We start from the raw sequence: 25,554 nt of genomic DNA, 5'->3' as shown, positions 1-25,554 counted from the left end.
AGAAATTAAGTATGTAATACAAAAACAATGATAGATATTATTTGAATTCATTTAAGCTGAAATGTACTAAATATATAGATAGATACTAATTATGAATCTAACCTAAAAACATCTGTAAAAACATACTTTTTTGTAATATGGAGTTATGAACCTTGTTTTAATATCGATCTGGTTAAAATAAATTTGAAACACGAATATAATTATGAGTTATTTTAACTTAAATCAATTAATAACTAAAATGACTAAATGAAAAAAACAATAGGAAAAAACTTAGAAAAATATATTCATGAAATTGCATTCTAGCTTGTGAAACTTGTATTTCGAGAATTTTATCTTCTACATAGCACTCTTATTAGTTGTAAATTATAACAAAAGTATTAAACAAACAATATGTTAATATAATTTAATAGGATTGGATTTTGCAAAGATTCGTTAAAAATTAAATAGAAAAAGTTCACCAGAAGAGATAAATTCACTAAATACAGCTCTATGAAATAAAAAATGCTGAATGTCTGCAAATTCTTGTTCAAAATCCACATGTTGATCCTGGTTGTCCAGATTGCTGGTTGCCATCAGCTAGATATTTGAAAAAACGTGTTTTTATCTATGAATATAATTAAATAAATTCCAAAAGCACAATTAATTATAAAGAAAATACAGGATAAAACTAAAATAACTAAATAATACAAAAATTAATATATTTCACAAAATTGGTTTCTCCCATATAACATATCATTTTGCCTTTGTCATATAATAATTTTGTCTAATTGCACTATAATATCCAAAATGATAATATAACTATAAATTTTGGATTGAAGACTTGAGTGCAGTTCGCAAAGATACAATAAAAAATTTAAAAAAAAAATCAACAGACTTCTAAATAACTTAGGCCCAGTAAGTCAATTGCACTTAAGAATGTCCACATCATTTCAATCTTGATCTTGATTGACTTGATTATTATTATTAATATTCCGATGATTCAAAACAACTCAATGTTTACTATATACGAGTTTCTTAAAATTCCTCTTAACCCTGCTATTATAATAAAAAAAAGTTACAATTATGTATAGAAAATTTAGGAAATTTTATTTGCGGAGGGCTATAATAGGTACCTGGTAAAGCACTTGGACAATCCAAAAAAGTTCTTGGTATATTCGGATATTCAGAATTAATATAAAACTCCTGCCTGCATTTTTTGCACATCAATTTTATCTGGTACTTCTTTTTCTTTATGTTAAGAATTGGAATATTATTTAATAAAATCGGAGGATTGGGAACAGGTATTGAAGTTGAAGACTGGAAATGGTTACAGGGATCTAAAAAGAAAATTATAAAATATCTTAGGATAATAATTATAAAATATGTATATAAATTAAATATGCATAACATCATATTATGAAGAGCATTATGTTACACACATTTAATGGACACCAGAATAAGGAGAGTAATTATTAAAACTTTGAGAATAATCAATTTATTGATATTTCATTTCTTTTAAATAACATATATAAATTCATTAGATGTTGTATAAAATATATTTTTAAATCTACTTTCTAGAGAACTTATTATCTAAAACAATATCTTAATACAATTTTTAACTGTATTTCAAAATAGCTTAAATTATATTTTAATTACTTTAAAGAAGAATTAATAACAAAAAATTATAACATTTGGCAAAAAGTGACAAACATATTAAAAAAAATCAAATATCACATATTGTTTTATAGGCATTGGTTTTTTGATAAATATTATATTTTTTATGTTTTGGTTATATAAATTTTTATCACATTTTAAATTTTTTTACATTAATAAAGTGATGTAATTAATTTAATATATTCCCTGAAACAATACTATTAATATGACTAGAAATGTAATAAAACATTTATAATATTGTGATTAAAATTTATTCGAGACTGTCTATTTTTGAATGCAAATGTGCAATTTGAATGATCTGTTTCTGAATATAAATTTGCATACTTCCTAAATATTGTAAAAATATGCAAATTCATCATCTTTCATTTTTTACATATCTTTGGCCCAGTAAGGTTTTATTGATAATAAAACCTATATCTATAACATTTCGAAAATTTTGTCAACTTTATAGTTCATTTCTTGGATGTAAATTAAAATAAAACTATTGAACAGTAATAACCAAATAAAGTTAACAGTATTTAATAAAAGTGGAATGTTGTAGGGATTCAATAAAAATTAAATAATAAATAATTCATCAAATGAGGCACATTCAAAAAATTAGTTCCAAGAAGTAAATGCTGAAGGTCAACATCATTGTCATTTTAATCTTGGTTGTTTAGATGGCTGACTCGATGGCATGATGTTTCCTGATGTTTCCTGGTGTCTCCAAATATCACTATCTTTTTTTTAAATGTCTGTTAAAATTCACTTATTCCTGCTATTTGAATAAATCATTGATATGTTGTTAAAGTTACAACTTTTACAACTTATCACTGTTATTATTTTGTCTATCTGCAGAAGCACGCTCCAAGGAGCAGGTTGGGCAATGGAAACATCTTCTTACTACATTTGGATTTTCGGAATAAATATAAAACTGCTTTCCGCATTTTATGCACATCAATTTTACCTGGTACTTCTTTGTCCTTGTATTACGAACTGAAATTTTTTGAATAAAGTCGTCGGATTGGGAATAGATATTGCAACTCTAGACGGTAAATAGCTATATGGATCTGAAAAGAAAATAATTAAATATGTTATTATATATTAAAATTGATTTCTACTAAATACTGCATTTTCATACATAAATTTGATATACATACGATGGCACTACATTATGCAAGAGCATTAAATTATACAAACTTGATGCACACCACTGATACTAAAGAACTGATAAATCATTAGTATTTAAATTTTTCTAAAGAATGATAAAATTAGTTCAACATTTTAGCTATAAAAACAATGATAAAATGTTAATCTGATTTTATCGTCATTGTTTGTGAAAAGTAAATCCTAATGATTCATCAGTTCTACAACAACAATAATACAAACTGGCTGCTAGTGGTGTTTTGCCTTACAGCAAGTTGCATGAACTTCCCAAAAATTAGATATTTAGATGAAATTTCAAATTCTTTATTTGAAAAATAAAATTTTACACTTTTTTAAAAATTACAAAGAAACGGCTCTGCCGATCGTTGCGCAAAACTGAGAAACGATAGTCCTCATCGAGATACATCGAATGGCTTTTAAAATGGGTTCAAGCGTTTTTTTGAGAAAACGTCGACGAAAGGTCAAAAATCGGCTCACACACAAACACACACACATACTTTTTTCCAAATTTGGTCTCATTCTATTCAGAATGGCTTGGAACGTCGAGAAAACATAAAATTAGCAAATCGGATTTTCTGATAAAAACAAACTTCTACTTAGGAAAATTAATAATTTATTTATGTATAAAACATTCTTTAATGCGTTTTAATGAGTTATTATTCGTGCTAAAATTAACAAACCATCATTTATAAATTAATGTAACTTCAACAGTTAGTATAAAAAATGCAGTTTGATCATATTTCAAAATCGATGTGATAATAAATGTAATAAATTTATTTCAAAACATTTATACAATTTCAATTTAATAATGACTATACTTTATACAGCATCTGCTAAACAAAAAATATGTAATTTTCAAATAATTATTCAAATTATTGGGATGTGTTTTAAATATCACACAAAAAAATTGGAGAATTTGGAATAGTAAAATTAGTAATTATTATACACCATATTTGTAATGATATAAATAAGTATTGATTAACCAAATTTTAATTTTGCTCTGAAAAACCTATTAGTAAAACATCATATATTGCAATTGAACGACTTTAATTAAACAACTTAACAGTTGCACATGCATCATTAGTTTACTTGATAACAAAAAACAGTAATAAAATACACTTCATTTCATTAATAAAACAACAAAAATTGTTTAAAATAAATTTTAACTGTCTATCGACTCATGGGCTCAATCTTCTTCATTTAAAGCTGTAAATTTAATCCAACATTTTTCTCAGGATGTTTCCTTAACACATGACCTTTCAAGTTTCCTTTCAATCTGGTCATATATGGACAATATAGACATTTATGATCAAAAGGTTTTCCACATTCATATCTTCGATGATTATAGAAACTTTGAGCTGAAGCATACTCTCTTTTGCACTGAGGGCAAATAAAAATCTTTTCCGGATCACAAACTTCGCGATGTAACAGATAATTCATTTCAAATGTAAAGGTTTCCTTGCATTTTTTACATCTGTAAGCTTTATCTTTAAGCTGTTCAAATGTTTCAGCTACCAATGGTGACGAGAGGTTGGTTGTGACTGAAAATAAAAAATAGTCATTATAAGTAACAGAAATATATTTTATCAACCTACAAAAATTTTTATAATTTGAAGTAAAGAAGTAAAAGAAATGAAGAAACATGGAGATCATGCACATTTTTCATATTGAATAATATTCAAAAAATTATAATTTTTAAATAATAAAAATAATAATTTTTAACTACTAAATAAAGCATAACTAATAAAATACATGTTATATATTATTATTTATTATACAATAATTTTCGATATCAATTTTATATTCACTAAAATTTTAATTCGAAACTGTAATTACTATTCAAGGTATGATACACTATACATACATGTAATTTAAATACTATTATTTCAGGAAATACTACAATAATTAAAATAGCACTCTTAAAGAATTTTTTTTTGATATTTTATAATTTTATACAAAAGTTAAATCACAAGTATAAACATCCTATATTCTATTAGTGAGAATATAAACTACAAAATAATGTTTAAAAATAATATTAAAAAACTATATAAATAAAAAATAATATCTATTGAATAATTCAAAAATAGTGATTATGAATGTCTATAATTATTATCTTTGCATTTTTATATAGTGTAAAATGGATAAATTATTAAAAAAACAAGTAATTACACTAAATATAATTATGGATCTATACATTCTGATTTATTATACATAATCTATACATTCTGATTTATTTTTTACCATATTAGTTTTGTTTGTTTATTTGCTAATCAAGATCATATTCTTGACATATTTATTGAAGATGGAACGTACATAGTTCCGAAACGTTGCAATAAATAAATTTTTATTTAGTTCCTTCTGCTTTTTATTAAAACTAAATTCCTTGTTCGAGGATTACAAAAAATAGAAAAATGAATTATCTAGCATTGTTTGGAAATTATGAGCTTTTGAGTGAAACCTAGAGCATTGATGAAATTTTGATCATTTTTCGGTTACTGTGGTTAATTTTTCTTAATTTGGTTCATTTAAACTTTGGGGCCGTAACCTTCAAGATTACGAGTAAAAAGACACGATTGCCCCAAATTTTAAGGAAATAAGTCTTTTTGTTGAACTATAAATTTAACATTTTTACAATTTGTAGACTTAGAAAGGGCCTTCTTTAAAAAAATGTACTAAAATGTGTAAGAAAGTTTAATAGAAAGTTGGCGCATTTAATCTGGATTGTAAAATGATAAAATACTTAAAAATTTAGTATTGAAAAATTTCGAGTAAAAAATAAAAAATCGAAAAATGACATGGTTTTTGCTAGTGCATTTTAATAACACTCAGTTCAAAAGTTTGTCGAACGCGCAACCTCAAATAACCAGATTTAAAAATTTAAAATTTATAGTTCAACAGAAATCTTAATTTTTGAAAATATGGGGCAATTGCGTCTTTTTTACTGTTATCTTAGAAGTTTTATTCACGGTTGCGGTTCCAAAGCTTAAATGAACAAAATTAATAAAAGTTAACCACAATAACCAAAAAATTGCCATATTTGCATCAAAGCTCTAGGTTTCACTTAAGAACTCCTAATTTACAAACAACGTGAGATTAATATTTTTCTAGTTTTTTTTTTTCAGGACATGTAAGTTAATACTATCACCCCAATTCGGCTTGACGGCAAGATCTGGGACACTCTGTATATATCTATATATATAAGAAAATCTAAAATTATTTATAAGCTATTGTACTATAATTCACTCTGTTCTTACAATATCTACGAGGGTCATTCAACAAGTACTTAGCCTACAAAAGAAAAACGAAGATTTTTTAAAAGCGGCGATTTATTTTTCAACATAATCTCCTTCAAGCTCGATACACTTGGCCCAGCGATGCTCCAACTTTTTTAACCCGTCCAAAAAATATGTTTTTTCGAGGGCTGCAAAATAGGCCTCCGTGGCGGCGATGACCTCATCATTTGACCTAAATTTTTTTCCCGGCGAGTGATTTTTTCAGATTTGGAAACAAAAAATAATCGCAGGGGGCCAAATCTGGAGAGTAAGGTGGATGGGGCAGCAATTCGTAGTGCAATTCGACCAATTTGGCTATGGCGACGGCGGAGGTGTGAGCCGGTGCGTTGTCGTGGTGGAACAGCACTTTTTTTTCGCCAAACGGGGCCGCTTTTTCTTCAATTCCACATCGAATCGGCCCAATAACTCAGCATAGTAGCGCCCCGTGATTGTTTTACCCTTCTCGAGGTAATCAATGTAGATCACACCTTGTGAATCCCAAAAAACGGTGGCCATCACCTTTCCGGCCGATCGAACAGTCTTCGCCTTTTTCGGAGCACGTTCGCCCGGTGAAGTCCACTGTTTTGACTGCTCCTTGGTCTCTGGTGTGTACCAGTCACGAAACGACGCAAGAACTCCGCCGGGTTGCGCTGAAACAGCGCCAAACACGTCGCCGATGTGGTCTCACGGTTGCGCTTGTTTTCCGGTGTGAGCAAGCGCGGCACCCACCGCGCCGACAGCTTTCTCATGCCCAGTTCTTCGTGTAGAATATGATGCACCGTTCCTTCTGCGATGCCTACAGTCTCAGCTATCTCGCGAACTTTCAATCGACGGTCTGCCAACACGAGATCATGGATTTTTTTAATATTTTCGTTTGTAGCAGCTGTTTGCCACCTGGCCGTGGCTCGTCAAAAACTGACGTGCGGCCACGAACAAACTCGTTAAACCAATTCTTGACGGTCGCCATCGAAGGAGAAGAGTCACCGTACACAGCATCCAAGCGGTCTTTGATTTCGCTGCGCGTTTTTCCTTCCAAAAACAAGAATCTAATCACCGAACGATATTGTTCTTTTTCCATTTTTGTAAAATTGACCGACACGCTCGCTTTCAAAAGCTGTCAAAACAAAACTGATGCAGGGAATTGAATGAAACTTTGACAGTAGGCTACTAAAAGAACGTACTGCATGATGGCAAAACTCTTTTGTGATAGCAGCGCCATCGGGCGGTGAGGCTAAGTACTTGTTGAATGACCCTCGTACAAATATGAATCATACAAGCAGTCTACAATTAAAGTCCCAATTATTGGTTCAACTTCAATGTATGAGCCCTCTTAAAGTGTATAGAAAACGCATGTTTCGTATGCGTAATATAAGAACATCTTGGGCAAGAAAAAGTTTCATTAGTCTGGGCATTCGGAGACATACAGGTGATAGTGGTATAACAAGGTGCGGGTTGGTGGCCCGAAAGTTCCGACCTCAGCTTGGCCACTTCGATGATCTCGTTGCCGCAGAAAGACAATTGACGCGGGTTGCCGCTGATTTTCTTCATATTGGTATATACTTGATTTTTGGCGCTGTTGACTTCTTTGACAACCTGAGATGTGTTGTCATCGCAGTTTAATATTAGGTGCTGCAAGATTTCCACTTGTTTACGAGTGTTTTCCTGAAGTTCTTCCTCTTTTTCTTCGGAATTGTGGTCGAAACCGCCATCTGGAAAAGAAAAGGTAGTTAGTGGGATCGAATTTGGTATACATGGGATAAGGTTATATTAATTATTTTATTAAATTATATTTACTTTATATATATATATATATATATATATATATATATATATTATAGAATATACCTTCATTAGGGGCCAAGATCTATAATAAGCTACCTGATGGATGGAGATGCAAAACCAAAAACACTTTTGAAAATATTGTTAAAAATTATTTACTAAATAATTCCTATTATTTTATAAATAAATTTTTAGAATAATTATGTATTATAAATGACCTAAATTGTAACTATTGAATTTTAATAAAGTTCTGTTCTATTATTATTATTTATTTATTCATATTCTATTCTATTCTATTTAATTCTATTATATTATATTATATTATATTATATCATATTCTATTCTATTCTATTCTATTCTATTCTATTCTATATATGGAGTGCTCCATGGGCTAATGCGCGATGCCTCGTGTGGACGAGTCCCATCCTCTACTCTGCCAACCTGATATCGGGCAGCAGCAATGTCCATTTTCACTTGAAAATATAGATCCAAAATATGCTGCTAATTAAAAATAAGCCCATTTCCGGTACTGCGGTGTAAAATGGCAATGGAAAACCTCTCACACTATTCTTTCCTGAGTTGGAGTCTAACTCACCTCACACACCTCTCTGCATATTTAAAAATATAATCGCCGTATGTTTTCTACACTTACTAAAAAAAACGACTTCTAAATATTCTGAAATAATAAGTTAATATGTTCCAGACTCCTGAAAAGTAACATATAGAATATATTCTAGAACAGATAAAATTACACTAAAACAAATGTCTTCATCACCTTAATATTTTCTGTAACGATTTTGCACTAATTTTATCATACATTTTTCTAATATTAAATATTGATTGTGAAATTCATGATAAATTCATTGTTACATATCATATATTAATATATTTGTATTATTATAATATGTATTATTAAAATTGTATTTTTAAGCCCTCCTGTAGCTACTTCTGTGGGCTATATGATAAATAAATATATAAAATTATTAAAATGTCGTATTTAGAAAAGATTAAAATTGTGAGCAGAATGTCATTAATTATTATTAAAAGTTTATTTAAATATATTCCATAAATTTACACATCATTTTTGTAAATTTAAAACATAATTTTATTTCGACTATATCAAAACATCTTACACAAGTTGCAAAACTTTTATTAACACAGAAAACATTTTTCATTTGAATATTCAACAATATTGAGAAAAAAAGTATAACATAAATTACTAGATACAAATGCTAATTACAAATACAAATAACCAAAATATAAATTAAATTAAAATATATCTTCTAGAACAAAAAATAAGATTGAACTCAAAACTAATAACAACAAAGGCACATTATACATTAATACAATACATTGAATACAAAATTATTTATAATAATAATGGTTAATAAATATATAATAAATAGTTTATATTTGGTTCAGAGTAATAATTTGGTAATAACGAAAATATAGAAAGTATCACTAGAACATACAGAAGAATTGCTTTAGGTGCAATCCTGTTAAATTACTATATAAACATTTGGTCAAACCCGGTGCAAATTTAATTTAATTGAAGACTAGCTATAAAAACCAAATTCTCTTTATAAATAACACACATATCTATGTTATTTCCTAAAAACTTAATATACTGAGGCACTTTTCATGCATGTTATTATCAAAAATAAATATGGCTTAGTATGTATACAAATACAGAATAAAGATATTTGGAATAAATTAATATATCGGTGGGAACTATGATACAATATAATAAATTGTTACAAGTAGAATCAACTAATTAAATAAATTTTAAATTAAGTTTTGAATAATGGTTAATAAATATATAATAAATAGTTTATATTTGGTTCAGAGTAATAATTTGGTAATATCGAAAATATAGAAAGTATCACTAGAACATACAAAAGAATTGCTTAGGTGCTAATTTAATTGCAATCTTGTTAAATTACTATATAAACATTTGGTCAAACCCTGTGCAAATTTAATTTAATTGAAGACTAGCTATAAAAACTAAATTATTTCTTTATAAATAACACATATCTATGTTATTTCTTAAATAGACTTAATATACTAAGGCACTTTCCATACATGTTTTTATCAAAAATAAATATGGCCTAGTATGTATACAAATACAGAATAAAGATTTTTGGAATAAATTAATTTATCGGTGGGAACTATGATACAATATAATAAATTGTTACAAGTAGAATACTATTTTAAATTAACTTTTGAATATATTGCACAAACCTACTACATAGGTAAAAAAGTGAAAAAATGAGAAAGATTGGAAGAGTATCCTCATTTATGTTGTTAATGAGATAACTCGCTATTAGTAGGTAAAGATCACCATATCACTCTTGGCAATCTTTTACTATATTACTTAAAAAAATGAATATGCAGATTAGATCTGTTCTCTATGTTTTTTATACATATGCGACTTCAAGTGAGTCATCCAAACACAAGCAAAGGAGCAATATTTGCATTGTAATGAAGCTGCTTTTCCACAGGTATATTTTCTATGACGTCGGATAAGGCGGAAAGATGAAAATAACTTGTCACAGCTGTTGCATCTGTAACCTCTTAACTTCCCATTTGGGTTAAAAACTTCAATATACTCTACTCCCGATCTGGTTTTCGTTTCTCCAATATTAAATCCTCGAAGGTCTTTCTTCTCCTCGTCGCCCATGTCTATGATCAAGCAATCGGTTTCTGAATCCGAAGATTCTATATTCACAATACTTGTGGGATCATATTCCACTTGATTGTCACTGAAGAGGAAATCTTCATAGTAATCAGGCCAAATATCTGAAAGCAATGATTAATAGATTAATAACAGTCACTTCGTGTATGGTGATACATTGATAAAATTTTGGGCAGTACACAAAAGAATAAAATCAAGTTAGTTGGTGCTGCACAATAATAAACAAGTAAATCTAGGAGAAAAGCATGAAGTTATTGTTACTTCCTCAAAGTTTACGTACAGCACCAAAAAAGGCTATCAGTGTAATAAATTGTTTCATCAAGAAAATAAAAAAGCAATTTTGAAAATAATTACAATTTTTATTAACCAAAAATACATTGTTGTTTTATAACTATTGTTGTACATCCTTCCAATGTCTACACATTATGTGTTTTCTTAAATTTCCAGGAATGTGAGTCTTATAATCACAATATTGGCAAAGATGTTTAGGCTCAACGCCGCAATGATTTATGCTGTGATTTTTCATTGCTCCTGCCCTTTTATAAAGTCGATTGCATTTAGGACATTCATAATACCTTCGTGAGTTTTTCTTAGGATAAAGGTAATTCGTATGATGACGAAGTTCTGAAAAAAAAGTATATTTGTTAGCAAATTATATTTCAAATTTACCAAAATTATTTATCAAACCAAATTCAATAGACTTGAGACTTTGTTCAACTAAACAAGTTCTACTCAACAGTAGGCCCAACTTGATAAAATTATTACTATAAAATCTGTAGTACCGTTGAATTTTCATTGCAGCAATATCAGGAAATTAACATTTTCACGAAGAAACATATTGCTATCTATATTTCCATGCAAAAAACCGATATCGCTGCTGCTTGAAATCCAGGCGATTATCAACACCTGGAACTTGAAATAACATAGATCTAACCACTAATCCCCGCTGAAGACCTTGAGATAAAACTACTTATAATTATTTGCATGCATAAAATGTAATAAATCATAAACTAACTACATAAGAAAATAAAAAAAACATCATAAATCTAAACAGGTTTTTTTATTTTTACATTAAATACAAAAAGACATCGATCCATGTAAATTTTCTTCTTGCCTAAAAGTCTTGTCTTTTTTCTTGTTTCCCAAGTTGCTCCAAAATCCACATAAAACTACAAAAGCAAAAGTTTTGTAAATTTCCAAAAACATTATAGACTCGTATTCTGTATGAAAACTTTCTTTAGCTCCATGTTGTTAAAGATTTCTCCTGAAACATTTAAAAATATTAATATATGTCCTATTGTTCTGTAAACCACACACAAAAGTGCTAAAATTTATATTATAAAATAGTATGAGAAATTAAAACTTCTGAACAATATTAAAAGCTCTTTATATTATTAATTATGTGGTATATTTAACATATGCTGTATAATTGGTCTCTTTTAAGTCTATAGTACTTTATTGAAATATTTATATATCTATATATAATCACAAAAACTTAATTACAAAATGTATTAATCAAACAATTAGTAACAATTTTAGTAGATGTATAATGCAAAACAGTAAATGACAATTTCCTAGTTCATTCATTAATATTGTTAATCATTTTTAGTACACTATTTGCAAATTTATCTAAAAACAAGTTTTTTTGTGAACACTGTTATTAAGTAATTATAAAGAATCAAATATATATATATATATATATATATATATATATATATATAGATATATATATACATATAAATATATATATATATATATATATATATTATATATATATATATATATATATATATATTTGATGTTATTTTGGTACCTAAATTGTCATTCACTCAAAATCATCATGTATGAATTATTTTCTATTAACAAGAAAACCTAACAAATGACTAAATTTATTTCTCTTTACAGTTTTATAAGTTAAATAATGAGTAAGTAATGAGAAGCTTAAGTGTTTATGCTTTGGAATTAAGGTACAACAAAATATCTTAAAATACAAATATAATATTTCGTTAATATATTCTGTGCATAATAACTAAAATATATTCAACTAATTATAATAATATCATAACAACTATTTCGAGGATTATGTGTACAAGAACTAGCTTTTTGGAAATAAAAATGAAGACTTTTATTGGGCAACACCATAATTAAATTAATTTAATGATTATAAAACTAACCCATGATAAATATCGACTATTTATTTCATATTAGAAATAATTATGCCTTAAGTTTTCACTTTTTATGACATATTGAAAAGTATATATATATACATTGGGCATTTCAATAATAAATCACTTGTGGTTTATGGAAACTTGTTCAATTAGGTTAATAGACTAATGTTTTATAAATTTTTAGATTATATTTTAACAGAATTTACTTACAATATATCTAGAATTGTTAGCTAGCTATTTTTGTATCTAATGATGAATACAAAACTTGTGTAAGTAATAACATACTGGCTTTGGGTATTTACAATAAATAGCCTGCTTGGTCGTAAATTTAAAAGTTATATATATATATATATATATATATATATACATCAGGTTGGCAACTAAGTAAGAGTAAATTTTTATTAAAAAATCAAAGATCTTTTATTCATAGATAACTTTATTCTGTAATGCATTATCCATTATGATCAATGACTTTATCCAAAATTACTAAAAAACACTTTGTCACTGTTTTCATAAAACATCTGATTTTTATTGAAGAAAAACTTCTTTAGGCGCGACTAGGGTGTAAATCCGCACAAATGCAACGGAAGTCCGTTACGCCCGAACTGTTCGTTACCCGTCATTCGCTCTCGATAAGTTCATTTCTATACGGGTCGATTGTGATTAGACTCCGTGTGTGAAGAGAGATTCGTTGTATGCACGTATTTATATTAATATGGAAATCGGCATAGATAAATAAACATTTTAAAGTTACATCTTAGTACACTTAATGAAAAATGCCTGAATCAGAAGAATATTTTACTCTGTTCCTTAAAAATAATAAAACAAATTAAACATTTGTGCCGTGTACTAAACGTAAGTTTATTGATTAGAAATAATTTCTGTATTATTCGTAGTTTCTATAAATCTTTGAAGTTATTAAAAAGGAAAATATTTTTTAGGCAAGACAGATATTACAGCTGTTCAAAGAATTAGATTATATCGCGAAGCGTAAAGTAAAAAAAATACAAGCAGTCAATAAATGTATGTTAATTTTAATTACATGAAGTTCTTCAAACACAATTACATCATGAGTGAAGTTGCGAAAACAATATTTGTTTAGGCGTTCTTTAACATAATCCATTGTGTAAACGAATATTATAGAATTTATTAATCAGCAATTACTTAATTTCTCTAATAAAGGTTCATTTCTAAACGCTAATTACAATGACAAACCGATCATGTCATATTTGAAGTATGATTTTAATTACATAATTGTTTTTAAATATTATACATATTTTTGATGCTATTATAAATATATAATTTATAATTTATCATTATATAAATGTGTATAGTGGTTGACACTAATAAATGTGTGCATCACGAGTGTTATCATATTACTAATGAACATAATTTGAAGTTGTTAAGTGATGTATTTATTTTTACTTAACTAAAATTTGGTACTTTGTACAGTAGCAAATAAGTTTTACTTCAATCGCGTGGTATACTGAATTGCCTGGTATACAATAACAAAATATATTAACTTCCCGTAGGGTAAGTTATTGTAATGGGCCGAAAATCGGAATTGAAAATTTTAACATTTCTCGACGTTTTGAAGGTTTCTGAACGTTTTGGCATACCTCAGAAAAAATGGATGTGTGTGGTGTGTGTGTGTGTGTGTGTGTGTGTATGTATGTATGGATACAAATTTTCGTCCACGTTTTCGGGCGTACGGATCAACCGATTTGAATGGTTTAAAAAACATTCGATTCCTATTATAAGGAGAAGAGCTGATTAGTTTTTGGCAAAGACAGGTCCAGCAGTTACGGAGATAAAGAGCAAAGAGTGCAGAAAATAGAAATCGAGTTTTTGAGAGAACGGAGCATCCGATTTGAATGATCTAAAAAACATTCCATTAGTAATGATTGGGAGAAAGGGTTATTAGTTTTTCGCAAAGGCAGGCCCAGCCATTTCGGAGATACAGAGCTAAATGTACAAAAAATGGCAGTTTTTGAGAGAACTAAGCGTCCGATTCAATTGATTCAAAGAACTTTCTGCTTGTCTTAACAAATAATTGATTTTGGAAAAAAAAATTTGTACCATTTTTTTTTTTTTTTTTTTTAATTTTTTGTATGTCGAAAATAATTCAGATTTTATTTTTAATTCTGACTATAGTTCTAATATACTTTAAACAAATAATTTCAACTCTGCAATTCAGTTTATATAATTCTTATAAATATTAGACAATAATACAATATTTATAATAATCTTTTTGAAAACATTCAATATTCGTCGAACGTTTCGTTACGGTACGGGAAGTTCCAGCAATTTGCCTTAAGGCACGATGCCACCCACCCCACTAGTTTTATATAATATTTGGACTACGTCAGAAATCTAAGAGTGTTAGCCGCACTTACTTAGTTGCCAACCTAAAAATGGATAGTAACGCCTTAGAACAGGACTGTGAGTGGAGTTCAGGGAAGTTTGATTATAACAAACGAAACATGATCTATTAATTTCTATGAATAAACTGCTAGAATTAAGTTTCATAATCTTTATCTAACAGCTACTAAAATGCCAAATAATCACTAAATAACATTATTTAATCAAACTTAACCATATCAATCATATTCTTATGCATTCTCCCTACATGTATCTTAATATTAATTTTCTGGTGACTTTTGTGCGGACACCAGGGGCACTTGAATTGGGGCTCTTTGCCGCATTCGTACATCATGTGCCTCTTCAAGGTGTATCGGTGGGTGTAACGCCTACAGCATTTGGGGCAAACGAAGCCCATGGGGGGCACGTCGTTTGCACGAGCACGATGCTGGGAAACGTGATCACGAAGTTTTTCAAAATCGGGAAATCTTGCTGGACATAGAGGACACGATATGCCTTTCAGCAGTAAGTTTTCTATATCTGCAACATCTGGAATGAAATGTAAAAAAAATGGTTAGTTGAGATATTGAAGTATTGAAGTAATGTGTTATTTTGTGCATGCAAATTATAATGTGAAGATTAATGTAATGTTGTTTTTAACCAAGATGACCTAATTTCATCAAACAAAACACATCAACTTGAACAATGATCTTAAAATGGACTGCTAATCTGCTACTATGTAATTGCGATACCTACAATAAAAATAATAAAAATAATTATATTGACATTTAGTTAAGTTTTTTTATTTCCATATAATTACAAACTGTCTGGTGAGGCATTCAGTAATTTTGGTGACACATGTGTAAATATAAGAATTTAAGAATTTGCCCAGTGGTAGACATTTTAGATTTGAAAATGGATAAGATAAAATCACAGAACACTTTACATTATATGTTCTTTAATAAATCTAAAAGGTTAGTTTTTTGAGTCTTCATGGTATATTGGATGAGAGCAAGTTTTTGGCAAGTTGGTTCGGATGATCTTCTAGTCTAGTTTTGTATTTAAACTTATGTCTTCATATAGCTAAGATATAGCATTTGTTTTTATTTGCTTTGAAGTGTTTTACTATACAAAGACGTATGAATACTTTTATTTTCTAAAAATAATAACCAAATCAAATGGCACTAAATCGACCTCTTCTGGAAGTACCTTCTCTGTTTAAATTATTCGGTTTACAAATAATTACAAAACAATAAAAATAATATAGATAAATATACGAATATTTTGTTAAGATATACCATTTTATTAAATACTTTATATACTTTAAAGTATCAATATTACTCACAAATTTATACTATTTAAGTTTATTTACATTAAAATTATATTACGTATAAACTGACCAAATCAATTTAAAGTAGAGCTACAACATAATTGCTAAGTAATATTAGATTATTATGGCAACACGAGAGTCTAATAATTTATTTATTTAGTTATTTATTTATTTATTTATTTATAAAAATTAAAAATTATGCTCTGGATGTTGTTTCCGAATATGCTTGTTCAAGTTCCAATTCAAATGAGCCCTATAAGGACAAAAAGGGCACCCAAAAAGACGATCTTTGCCACATTCGTATTTTGTATGCTGATATAGACCACTTCTTCTAGAATAACTTTTGAAACAAGTTGTACATTGAAATCTCTGAGGCCAAAGATTACCTGAAAAAATACAAATGGTATTAATAATAATTGTGTTGGAATACTAAGGTTTTTTGCTGAGAAAATAGTGAGAATTGAAGGTTGTAAAAATTCAATAAATCTTGGTTATAGTTTTATTTTATTAATAAATGTCTGTACGGTGATATATGAACAACAAGTGCAATATCATAATCTTAATAACAAAAAACATGAGAGTAGCTTTTTAATTACAATTTGATTAAGCAAAAAAAAAAAATAACATCACTAAGCGCATATATAAAAAAACATAATAATAATAAAAATATGATAATAAGAGAATAAAAGTTTTATGAATTTTTAAGCTGGCTTGGTCAATCACATAAACCATAAAAAACTTATTTTATAAAAGGGCTTAATTTTTTACGTAAAATTTACAGTAGAATTAAAAATAACATATACTTACAAATTCATAAAATTACTTATATAATAGAATTATTTATTCATAATTAAATTTGAAAAATAGTATATTTATTAAATTAATTATTATTGTAAATATAAATTATGGCAATGTTATAATTTCTATGACATATATACATATAGTAAATTCGACAAACTTTAACTTATTTAATTATAAGTTTTATTTATGTCATGGATTTAACAAAATCACTTGTATTTATCGCACCTTTGTAATTCTTTTTTATCCCTAATATCACTCAAATATGTTCCTACAAAAACAAATTATTCAGTTATAAATAATATTTTATTGAATGAGTGAGTCGAAAAGTGTAATGTTTTTTTAGTTCGGAATCTTAAAATATATTTCAAATAATATTTCATGCAACACAATATCCGAAATCAATTGGATCAGGAAGGAAACACTTTCAATTTAATTTTTCCAAATTACTATTAACCTAACATAAAATAACTGGGACACATTAACATCAAATAACTGGGATAATTATTAAATTACTTAAAAATTAGATTAAGATTTATTTTAAAACATCTTCAAACAAGCGTACTGTATTTTTAGTTCGAAAACTTAAAATAATATTTCTTGCCACACAATATCCGAAATGAATTGGAATCCGGAAGGAAACAATAACATTTTAATTTTTTCAAATATACTATAATAAATTAATTAAAAAATTAACTAAAAAACAGAATAATATTTATTTTAAAATCTCTTCAAATAAAACGCTGAAGAATTAGTTTTTTGTATAGAGTGCGTCATGTTATACTAGTCGGTTTATTGAAAAAACCTCCTTTCAAAACAATCACTTTCAATCAGTTTTTGTCTTCAGCGAGTCAAATAAACAATCAAACATTAATTTTCCATCACAATGTATTCTTCTGTCCAGGAACTAAGCCAAATTTAGCCTTCGAATGAGTACGCATATGCCTCTGCATACATTCATTCCTATAACTTCTATATTCACATAAATCACATTTGAATTTTGGTTCCATGCCACATTCATTATTAACATGTCGACTAAGGGCACTTCCATGAGAATATTGCTTTGGACATTTTGGACATTTATACTTTTTTTCCTTGCAACGAACACTCCAATTCTCGATTTCGTCCAAAAGTGGAAAAAGTACATGAGGTGAAATTCGGCCTTTATCCTTCGAATTTTCGAAAGCAATTTGAGACTGTGATGGTCGGCAGTAATGATTTCTAATAGAATCGATATGAGGAAATAGCCGTTTGCAATTTGGACACCTGTATGATAGTGAGTAGTCAGTTGTTTTGCGACCTGTAAATAGACAGAAGTCATATGTTAAAAAAAATAAACTGATGTTTTATTTGAAATAATACATATTGCCTAATCTGAACTAAATAGTATTATAAGCGTTTAAGACAAAATTAATATATGCTAAGTAACTAAATCAATATATTTTTATGAAGCCTGATCAGCAAAATCAAATCCCCTGAATCTCATCCAATATAAATAAAAGGAAAATAATAACATTTAATAATAACAATAAGTAATAAAGATATAGTAAATAATATAAAAATACATAGATGATTACATACCTATACTGATATACGAAGCTGATAGTTTATATTTTCTAACAAAGTCAAGAACAGGCATCTAATGCATAAATAAAGACATGCTAATATAATAATACAATATTAAATAAAAGCAAATTATAAAATATGAGTTATATTCATATGTATATAAAATTTATTTATTGCACATAGAACATAAAGTTCAACGAAACTTCATGTTTTTCGACTAGATTCATTTATCACTTTTGGAATATATATTTATCCAACTTAAATATCACAGATATACGAGTATTAAATTTATACAAGAGCGGGTCGATTTATATGGGTTAAAAAAGTCGCTTAGGCACATATGATTTTCGGGTACTAAAGATCAAAATAAGATACTTTGCTGAAGAAACCATATCTCTAAAATAAATTCTGATGTCCCGTGCATTGACCCAAAAATAAGTGTTAAAATTTGAAAAATTCCATTCAAAGAGCCCCAATCGCGTCCAAATGTATGACCGACCCCCTCTAACTTTGGAGACCGATCCACCCATGCCCGTGGTTCACCCCATGACACCCTCCTGAAGGGTTTCTCAAAATTTAACCCTTATCTTCAGGTCGGGGTATCAAAATGCAGTTTTAAAGGTAAGATTTCTTCAGAAAAATATTTTATTTTAATCCCTAGAATCCGAAAATCACATGTGCCTAAGTGGCTCTTATATTGACTCGCCCTAATATATATTAAATTTAAAAGTTTCTTAAATTCACATATTTTTCATTTTAGTCCGAAGTATCATCATAAATAAGATTAGATAATTTCATTCTGCGAGTATAGTAATTAGACACTTTTTTTTGGCATGGTAAGCATTTGTATCGAGATATCCCTCCTGGTTTTTTCCAAAATTGAGATTCCACTTTGCCACAGGTATAGCAAACTAAACGACGATTAGAAGAAAAGATATAATTTTTGTCCAAAGCATGTCTTCCGGGTTCTGTGGAATTCATTGCCTTGAGAACATCCTTGCAACGGGAAAAGAACCTGAAAAATAAAAAAAAATCAGCAAAATTAATATAAAAGAAATGCCACTCACATAATAAAATCACGGTGTTTAAGTAATACTACAATTTCGTTGTATATAAGATTTGTATTTTCATAATATTTACAATATTTCTGCTAATTAGCAATAAGTCTACATTGACTTCTTATAACTAAAATTAATTTTTCTATAAGCGCGTGAAAAGCAACTCTTGATTTTACATATTAAAATACAAAACTGATTCAATTCAAGTTAATTAAACTTAGTAAAGTTTTGAAAAAAAAATGCTTTAAATATGAATAGCACAAAGCAATTAAATTTATAAAAAACACATACATAATATATAATTAATATACGCATATATAATGAATATAATAAATAAAATCTCTACTGTTCAGACATTTCACAACAAATATTTTAGTTATAAGTTAAATAAATTTTCAATAATTAATTTGAATTATTAAGTTATTTGTAATATTTTATAGTTGTACATAAAACATATCATAAATATTCTTAACATAAATTATAATTACAAGAAATAAACTAATTTTGAAAAATTAGAACTATATGAACATTAGAAAATTTGAACCATATGCAACTTAATAGTTTTTTCGTCAATATAAACATATTTATATACAGCAAAAAATATCATGTACAAAAAATAAATAAATATCTATAATTATTTATTTACACGTTTCGACACTTATAAAAAATGCACTATAAGTTTGTGTCAATGATGTTGGGTTTGCATCATTTTTATATCTAGAAGTTATTTCCTGGTGAATGATATCACATATCAAGTGTTTCCATACTGTAGAAATAAATTGTAGAAATTGCTCCAATATACTTTGGATAAAATTTTGAATTGGATCCAATGGCATTTTCTTCTTGAGTCTAATGATGTTTGATGGATCACTAAAAATGTAGTCAATCTTGTCTACAAATTAAAACTTAACCCTTTCCACTCGGATGCCGCCGCTCCTGCAGCAAAAATAATCTATATATTATTTATGATTTTCACTACATATGAGACTTTTTAGTTAATTTTCATTCACAAAAATTTAGTAGAAGGATAAGAGCCTCGTTTGTTCATATACTTTTTACATATATAGACTTTTCTATTCCAGCCAATCCAAATGCACCAATATTTCAAGCAAACTAATCACACAAATTTTTCATAGATCATATCGCTCAAATTAGTCTTTATTAAATTAACTTTTTGTCCCACGGGTAGACCTATTTAGTTCGAAAGTAATAAGGGCTGATTTGGTATAGTTAATTTTGGTAATTTATCGTATGTGTTTAGTTTTCCAACATGATGTGTTGTTATTGTTTTTTGAATAAATCAACGTAATTAGAATTAGAAACTCAACAGTTTTATTTTAAAATTTGATCATAGATCCTTCAAACACTACACCATTAGATCTTATTTCCTAAATCCTCTTCCGATTTTAAACCATCTGATTACTGTGAATATGTCTTTGCAAATGCCTCTTCAAATTGGCATTATGGTAAGTTCTATAACCACACATGGTACATTGAAAACTAGGTATTTTTCCACATTCATATTTTAAATGCCGAGCTAATGAAAAACTCCGTTTGTAATTCTTCGAACACCTAGGACATCTATTTGTCTCAGAATCTTCCGTGGTAGCAAAACTAGGTGGTAAAGCAAGTTTTGGTAATAAAACTCTATAATTTTTACAATTATGCATTCGAAATTTGCCCACGTCATAAAAACCCAAGCCGCAGTTTTGGCACACTCTCGCTAAACCTGAAAAGAAAAAAATATAATTAGTAAATTAAAATGAGTTAAAACTTACAGCGAATGGTTTAAGGTTAATACTGTGCTCATAATATAATCATAATATAAACATCTTAATAAGAGTCAAAATCTCATAAAAGCTGTGAAAGTCGTTGAACCTCTTGTAATCCTCAATTATATTGAAGATTTCTTGAATATAATGAATTTGTGGCTAAGCGATTTTTGTGATGATAAAAATTCAATGAAAATGTTTTATAAGCATAAATATTACATAAATATAAATCTTCATAGATGATTGCAATATACAAACGACCAAACCAATATTAATACTACATAATACTGAAGTACAAGATGTATTATAAATTTATTACAAAATATATTGAATATAGAAAACATATATGAACATCTTATTACATAGAATAACAATGAAACAGTTTTAAAAATTCATAAAAAAACTTAACATACAGAGCAATATTTGAGATCAATTTATCACATTAGTCATATAATTAGGTAAAAATTTCATTCATATGTGAAATGTGAATCACCTTAAAATTAAAGTACATATTTACTTTTATTTCACAAAGTGATTTTTATAATAATGTATAAGACTATATATAAGAAGAGCACATACACAAATATAATAAATGTAGAATATTTAATAAAAATTCATCTGAATATTGAAATAATTTTTTTATCACAAACTATCTTAGAGATTATAGTTAATATAATATAAAGAAGACAAATATTTAAAATAAGAGATCAGATTGTAATAAACTGATAAAAAAATTATAATTAAATTTAAAAATGTAAAAGTGGAAAATCTATTAAAAGCAGAGTATAGCAATATTCCAGATTCATTACAAATCAATAATTAATAAGGTAAAAATTTCATTCATATATAAATCATCAATGGAATATTTACTTTTATATCACAAAGTAATTTCAAAGAAATCCATAAACACGTTAAAAGTAAAAAATACTATTTATAATAAATGTAGAATACCTATAAGAATATTTCATCTAAATACATCACATGTCTACAAATCAAATTCCGCAAAATGTTTAATTTTTTGGAAAATATCTAAATATTGAAATATTTATTTTTTCATCACAAACTTTGTTAGAGATAACAATTTTTATAATATGAGGAAGAGTAGCATTTTAAATCTGTGATCAGATAATTTGGTAAAACAATAACTTGAGTAATTGATTTTATAGATATAGTTTATAATATAAGATAAGTTTATAAGATGAAAAATATATAGCAAAGTATAGCGATATTTCAGATTCATCATACATCGAATAATAAGGTATTATTACCTCATTTATATCTGAATCATCTGAATACTGAAACAATCACTTTTTACAATATAAGGTAAATATTTCATATTTTCATATAAATCAATAAGGTAAATATTTCAGATTTTCACAAACTTATTTTGAGATATTGACTTACACAATATAAGTGAGAGATATATTTTAAATCTGAGATCAGATTATTATAAACTAATAAAATAGTAATAGTAACTTTTATAATTAAAGTTATAGATATAAAAAATTATATAGATGTAGATACGTTAAAAATATGGGTATAGTAATATTTCAGATTCAGCATTCATACATCGACTAATAAGATAATAATTTCATTTATATTTGACTCTATAAGTAAGCTCTTAATATTGTCTTTTAGATTCAATCAAAGTTTTGTATGGAAATAGCATGGAAAAATTTTCAAAAATTTTAAAAATGTCTTTTTGATGTAACTTAGCGAACAAATGAATGAGCTTCATTCAAAAATCGACGCTCTACAAAACAAATTATAAAATACCTGTTTTGCAGAGCGTCGAATTTTCAATAAAAAATGACACGAATTGTCACTTTTGATTCATTTGTCACAAAGTTATATCTAAAAAACATTTTTTAAATTTTTGAAATTTTTTCATGCTAATTCCATACGAAAAATTGATTGAATTGCGCACTATCTTAAAGTTAATATTAAGAGCTAAAACTTTCAGATAATTATTTTTTATCAATTTGGAAGTATTTGAGTCCCTGGGAGCAAGGAAATTCGAAAATGTCCATATTAAGGACCACCCTAATATATAAATATAATTATCCTATTTTATGACTAGATTAATTGACTAGTTGTTCTTGGTATTATTTGAGTTGATACTGATATTATGAACTATCAAGAAATGCTCGCTGATTTCGTCTGTTTTAATATCTTTAAATTTGTGATCACACATAGTACATCTCATCAAAATTTCACATCCACACGTTTTTTGAAGATGAATGGCAAATTGACTAAAATCTGAAGCAACCCAGTTGCATTTTCTGCAAACAAACTTAGAATTTGGACTTGGTGAAACTCCATCTGATGCTGCCTTGTTCGATGATGGTGTAATTTGTACATTGTTGTCTAAAATTTAATTAGATACAAATTAATATTAGTCATTTTTTTATTTAAAACTAAAAATAAGTATATGAAAGATGGTAAACATGGAATAAAGTTTAATATGAGACATCAAAAATTTAGGAACAAATCACTGTTCGGATGTATTTCAGTTTAAGAAACATGAAATGAGCTTACTGTTGGGCGTTTTCGATAAAGATGTTTTCAACTTCTTCGAAGAATTATCTTGACTCGTGAATACATTTTTATTTGTCGAAGGCGTCTTAAAATTTTGTGATAACTTTTCTTGATTATTTGGCTCCAAAAGTTTTTCTGGAGTAACCAGAATATCTGCGTTTGAAGAAAGCTTCCTACGTTTTTCTACGGCAGTTTGACTATTGGTGTTTGATGACAACATCCTAATTTTTTGTGACAAATTCTCTTGCGAATTCTGCGATGATTTTTTCAGCAATCGTTCTTTTAGTGCTTCGAGTGGAATATTATCATCCCATTCACTAAATGAAACTATTAAATTTCTTCTTGGTGGTAAAAGCTTTATTGAAACTTCATCAAAATCCAATATTCTTCGGTGAATTGGTGTCGATGTTAACAATTCATTATCACTTTCAAACATTTTTTCATAGGTAAAATCACCTGCTAAAAAATACAAAATCATATTATGAACAAATCAACATGATTAAATAAAGTCATAATAAATTATAAACAGATCTTTATATCATAATTAATACATCAACACTACGTAAATAATACAAATATTTTAAATAAATAAAACAACACAAAATCATAAATCATTTATATTTTTAAACATATTATTATAATCAAACATATATTTAATTTGCATTTCATATAAACATTTTATTATATAAATTTTCATAAAAATATTTTTTTTAAATTATATAAAAACATATTCTATATGTTTTTATTGATAATTTATCTTATTCTATGATACGTAATTTCGATATTTTTAAAATGACGAGATTCAGAAAAAAGCCACTTTTTTGAAAAAAGCAACAAATCAATAAACATTTCAAAAATGTTTTTTACTAGTAATTCATCTTTAAAAAATCTTTTGTAAAATAATGATTATTAGTAGTTTAAAAACAGCTTCAAATTCTTAAAATATTAAAGGCGATATTTTAATGACAACGGTGAACGATGATAATTTAAAATTATAGCCTTACTTATGTTAAACACTTCATTTTTAAATATTGTTATAAAATAAATTAACAATTTGAAAATTATGACAAATGTTATAAAATATAAATAAAACGTTATACTTAATTCTATAAATTTTTAAAATATCATAGAGAATTTACTAGACAAATAAACAATCTTTATAATTTTTATAAAAAGCACTTAGCTCATAGTATAACATTTTATCACTGAAGTTCGAGATAATTGGTGTAATCTTTAACTTTTTATTTTAAACCGTAAATGGCAATAATGACTATTTATTAGAATTGAATAAAATATAACAGCAACATATATCTATAATCATATTATGGGGCCAATTCTTTAATAAAATAAACCGTAACATTCTGACAGTTTTTACTACCAATTTATTTGAAGAAAGGCCGTAACGTAGCGTTGCCATA

The 25,554-nt window shown here is 27.3% G+C and overlaps 2 protein-coding genes across 2 annotated transcripts; both read right to left on the bottom strand.

Moving 5' to 3' along the window:
- Positions 1-18,083: 18,083 nt before the first annotated feature.
- On the bottom strand, positions 18,084-18,841 carry LOC113388295 (zinc finger protein 83-like). Its single transcript, XM_026625692.1, has 2 exons — positions 18,784-18,841; positions 18,084-18,502 (listed from the first exon to the last, which is right to left on the bottom strand). Exons 1-2 carry the CDS (start codon positions 18,839-18,841, stop codon positions 18,084-18,086), a joined length of 477 nt encoding a protein of 158 aa, XP_026481477.1.
- Positions 18,842-23,687: 4,846 nt separating this feature from the next.
- LOC113388294 lies at positions 23,688-24,572 on the bottom strand. Its single transcript, XM_026625691.1, has 2 exons — positions 24,137-24,572; positions 23,688-23,965 (listed from the first exon to the last, which is right to left on the bottom strand). Exons 1-2 carry the CDS (start codon positions 24,570-24,572, stop codon positions 23,688-23,690), a joined length of 714 nt encoding a protein of 237 aa, XP_026481476.1.
- Positions 24,573-25,554: the final 982 nt, after the last annotated feature.

The sequence above is a fragment of the Ctenocephalides felis genome, unplaced genomic scaffold (assembly GCF_003426905.1).
Source record: "Ctenocephalides felis isolate EL2017-DRISC unplaced genomic scaffold, ASM342690v1 CF-g0.4_SCAFFOLD_03572, whole genome shotgun sequence".
NCBI classification, from domain to species: Eukaryota; Metazoa; Arthropoda; class Insecta; order Siphonaptera; family Pulicidae; genus Ctenocephalides; species Ctenocephalides felis.
The sequence above is the reverse complement of the archived record's forward strand: the minus strand, read 5'-3'. Positions and strand labels throughout refer to the sequence as shown.

What these genes read in the sequence shown, in the direction of transcription:
- LOC113388294 (XM_026625691.1), bottom strand. Translation starts at nt 24,572, where the DNA reads ATGTTTGAAAGTGATAATGAATTGTTAACATCGACACCAATTCACCGA. An exon ending in TTTATCGAAAACGCCCAACA is followed by an intron (nt 23,966 to 24,136) that starts GTAAGCTCATTT and finishes ATTAAATTTTAG; the next exon opens with ACAACAATGTACAAATTACA.
- LOC113388295 (XM_026625692.1), bottom strand. Translation starts at nt 18,841, where the DNA reads ATGCCTGTTCTTGACTTTGTTAGAAAATATAAACTATCAGCTTCGTAT. An exon ending in AGCTTCGTATATCAGTATAG is followed by an intron (nt 18,503 to 18,783) that starts GTATGTAATCAT and finishes GTCTATTTACAG; the next exon opens with GTCGCAAAACAACTGACTAC.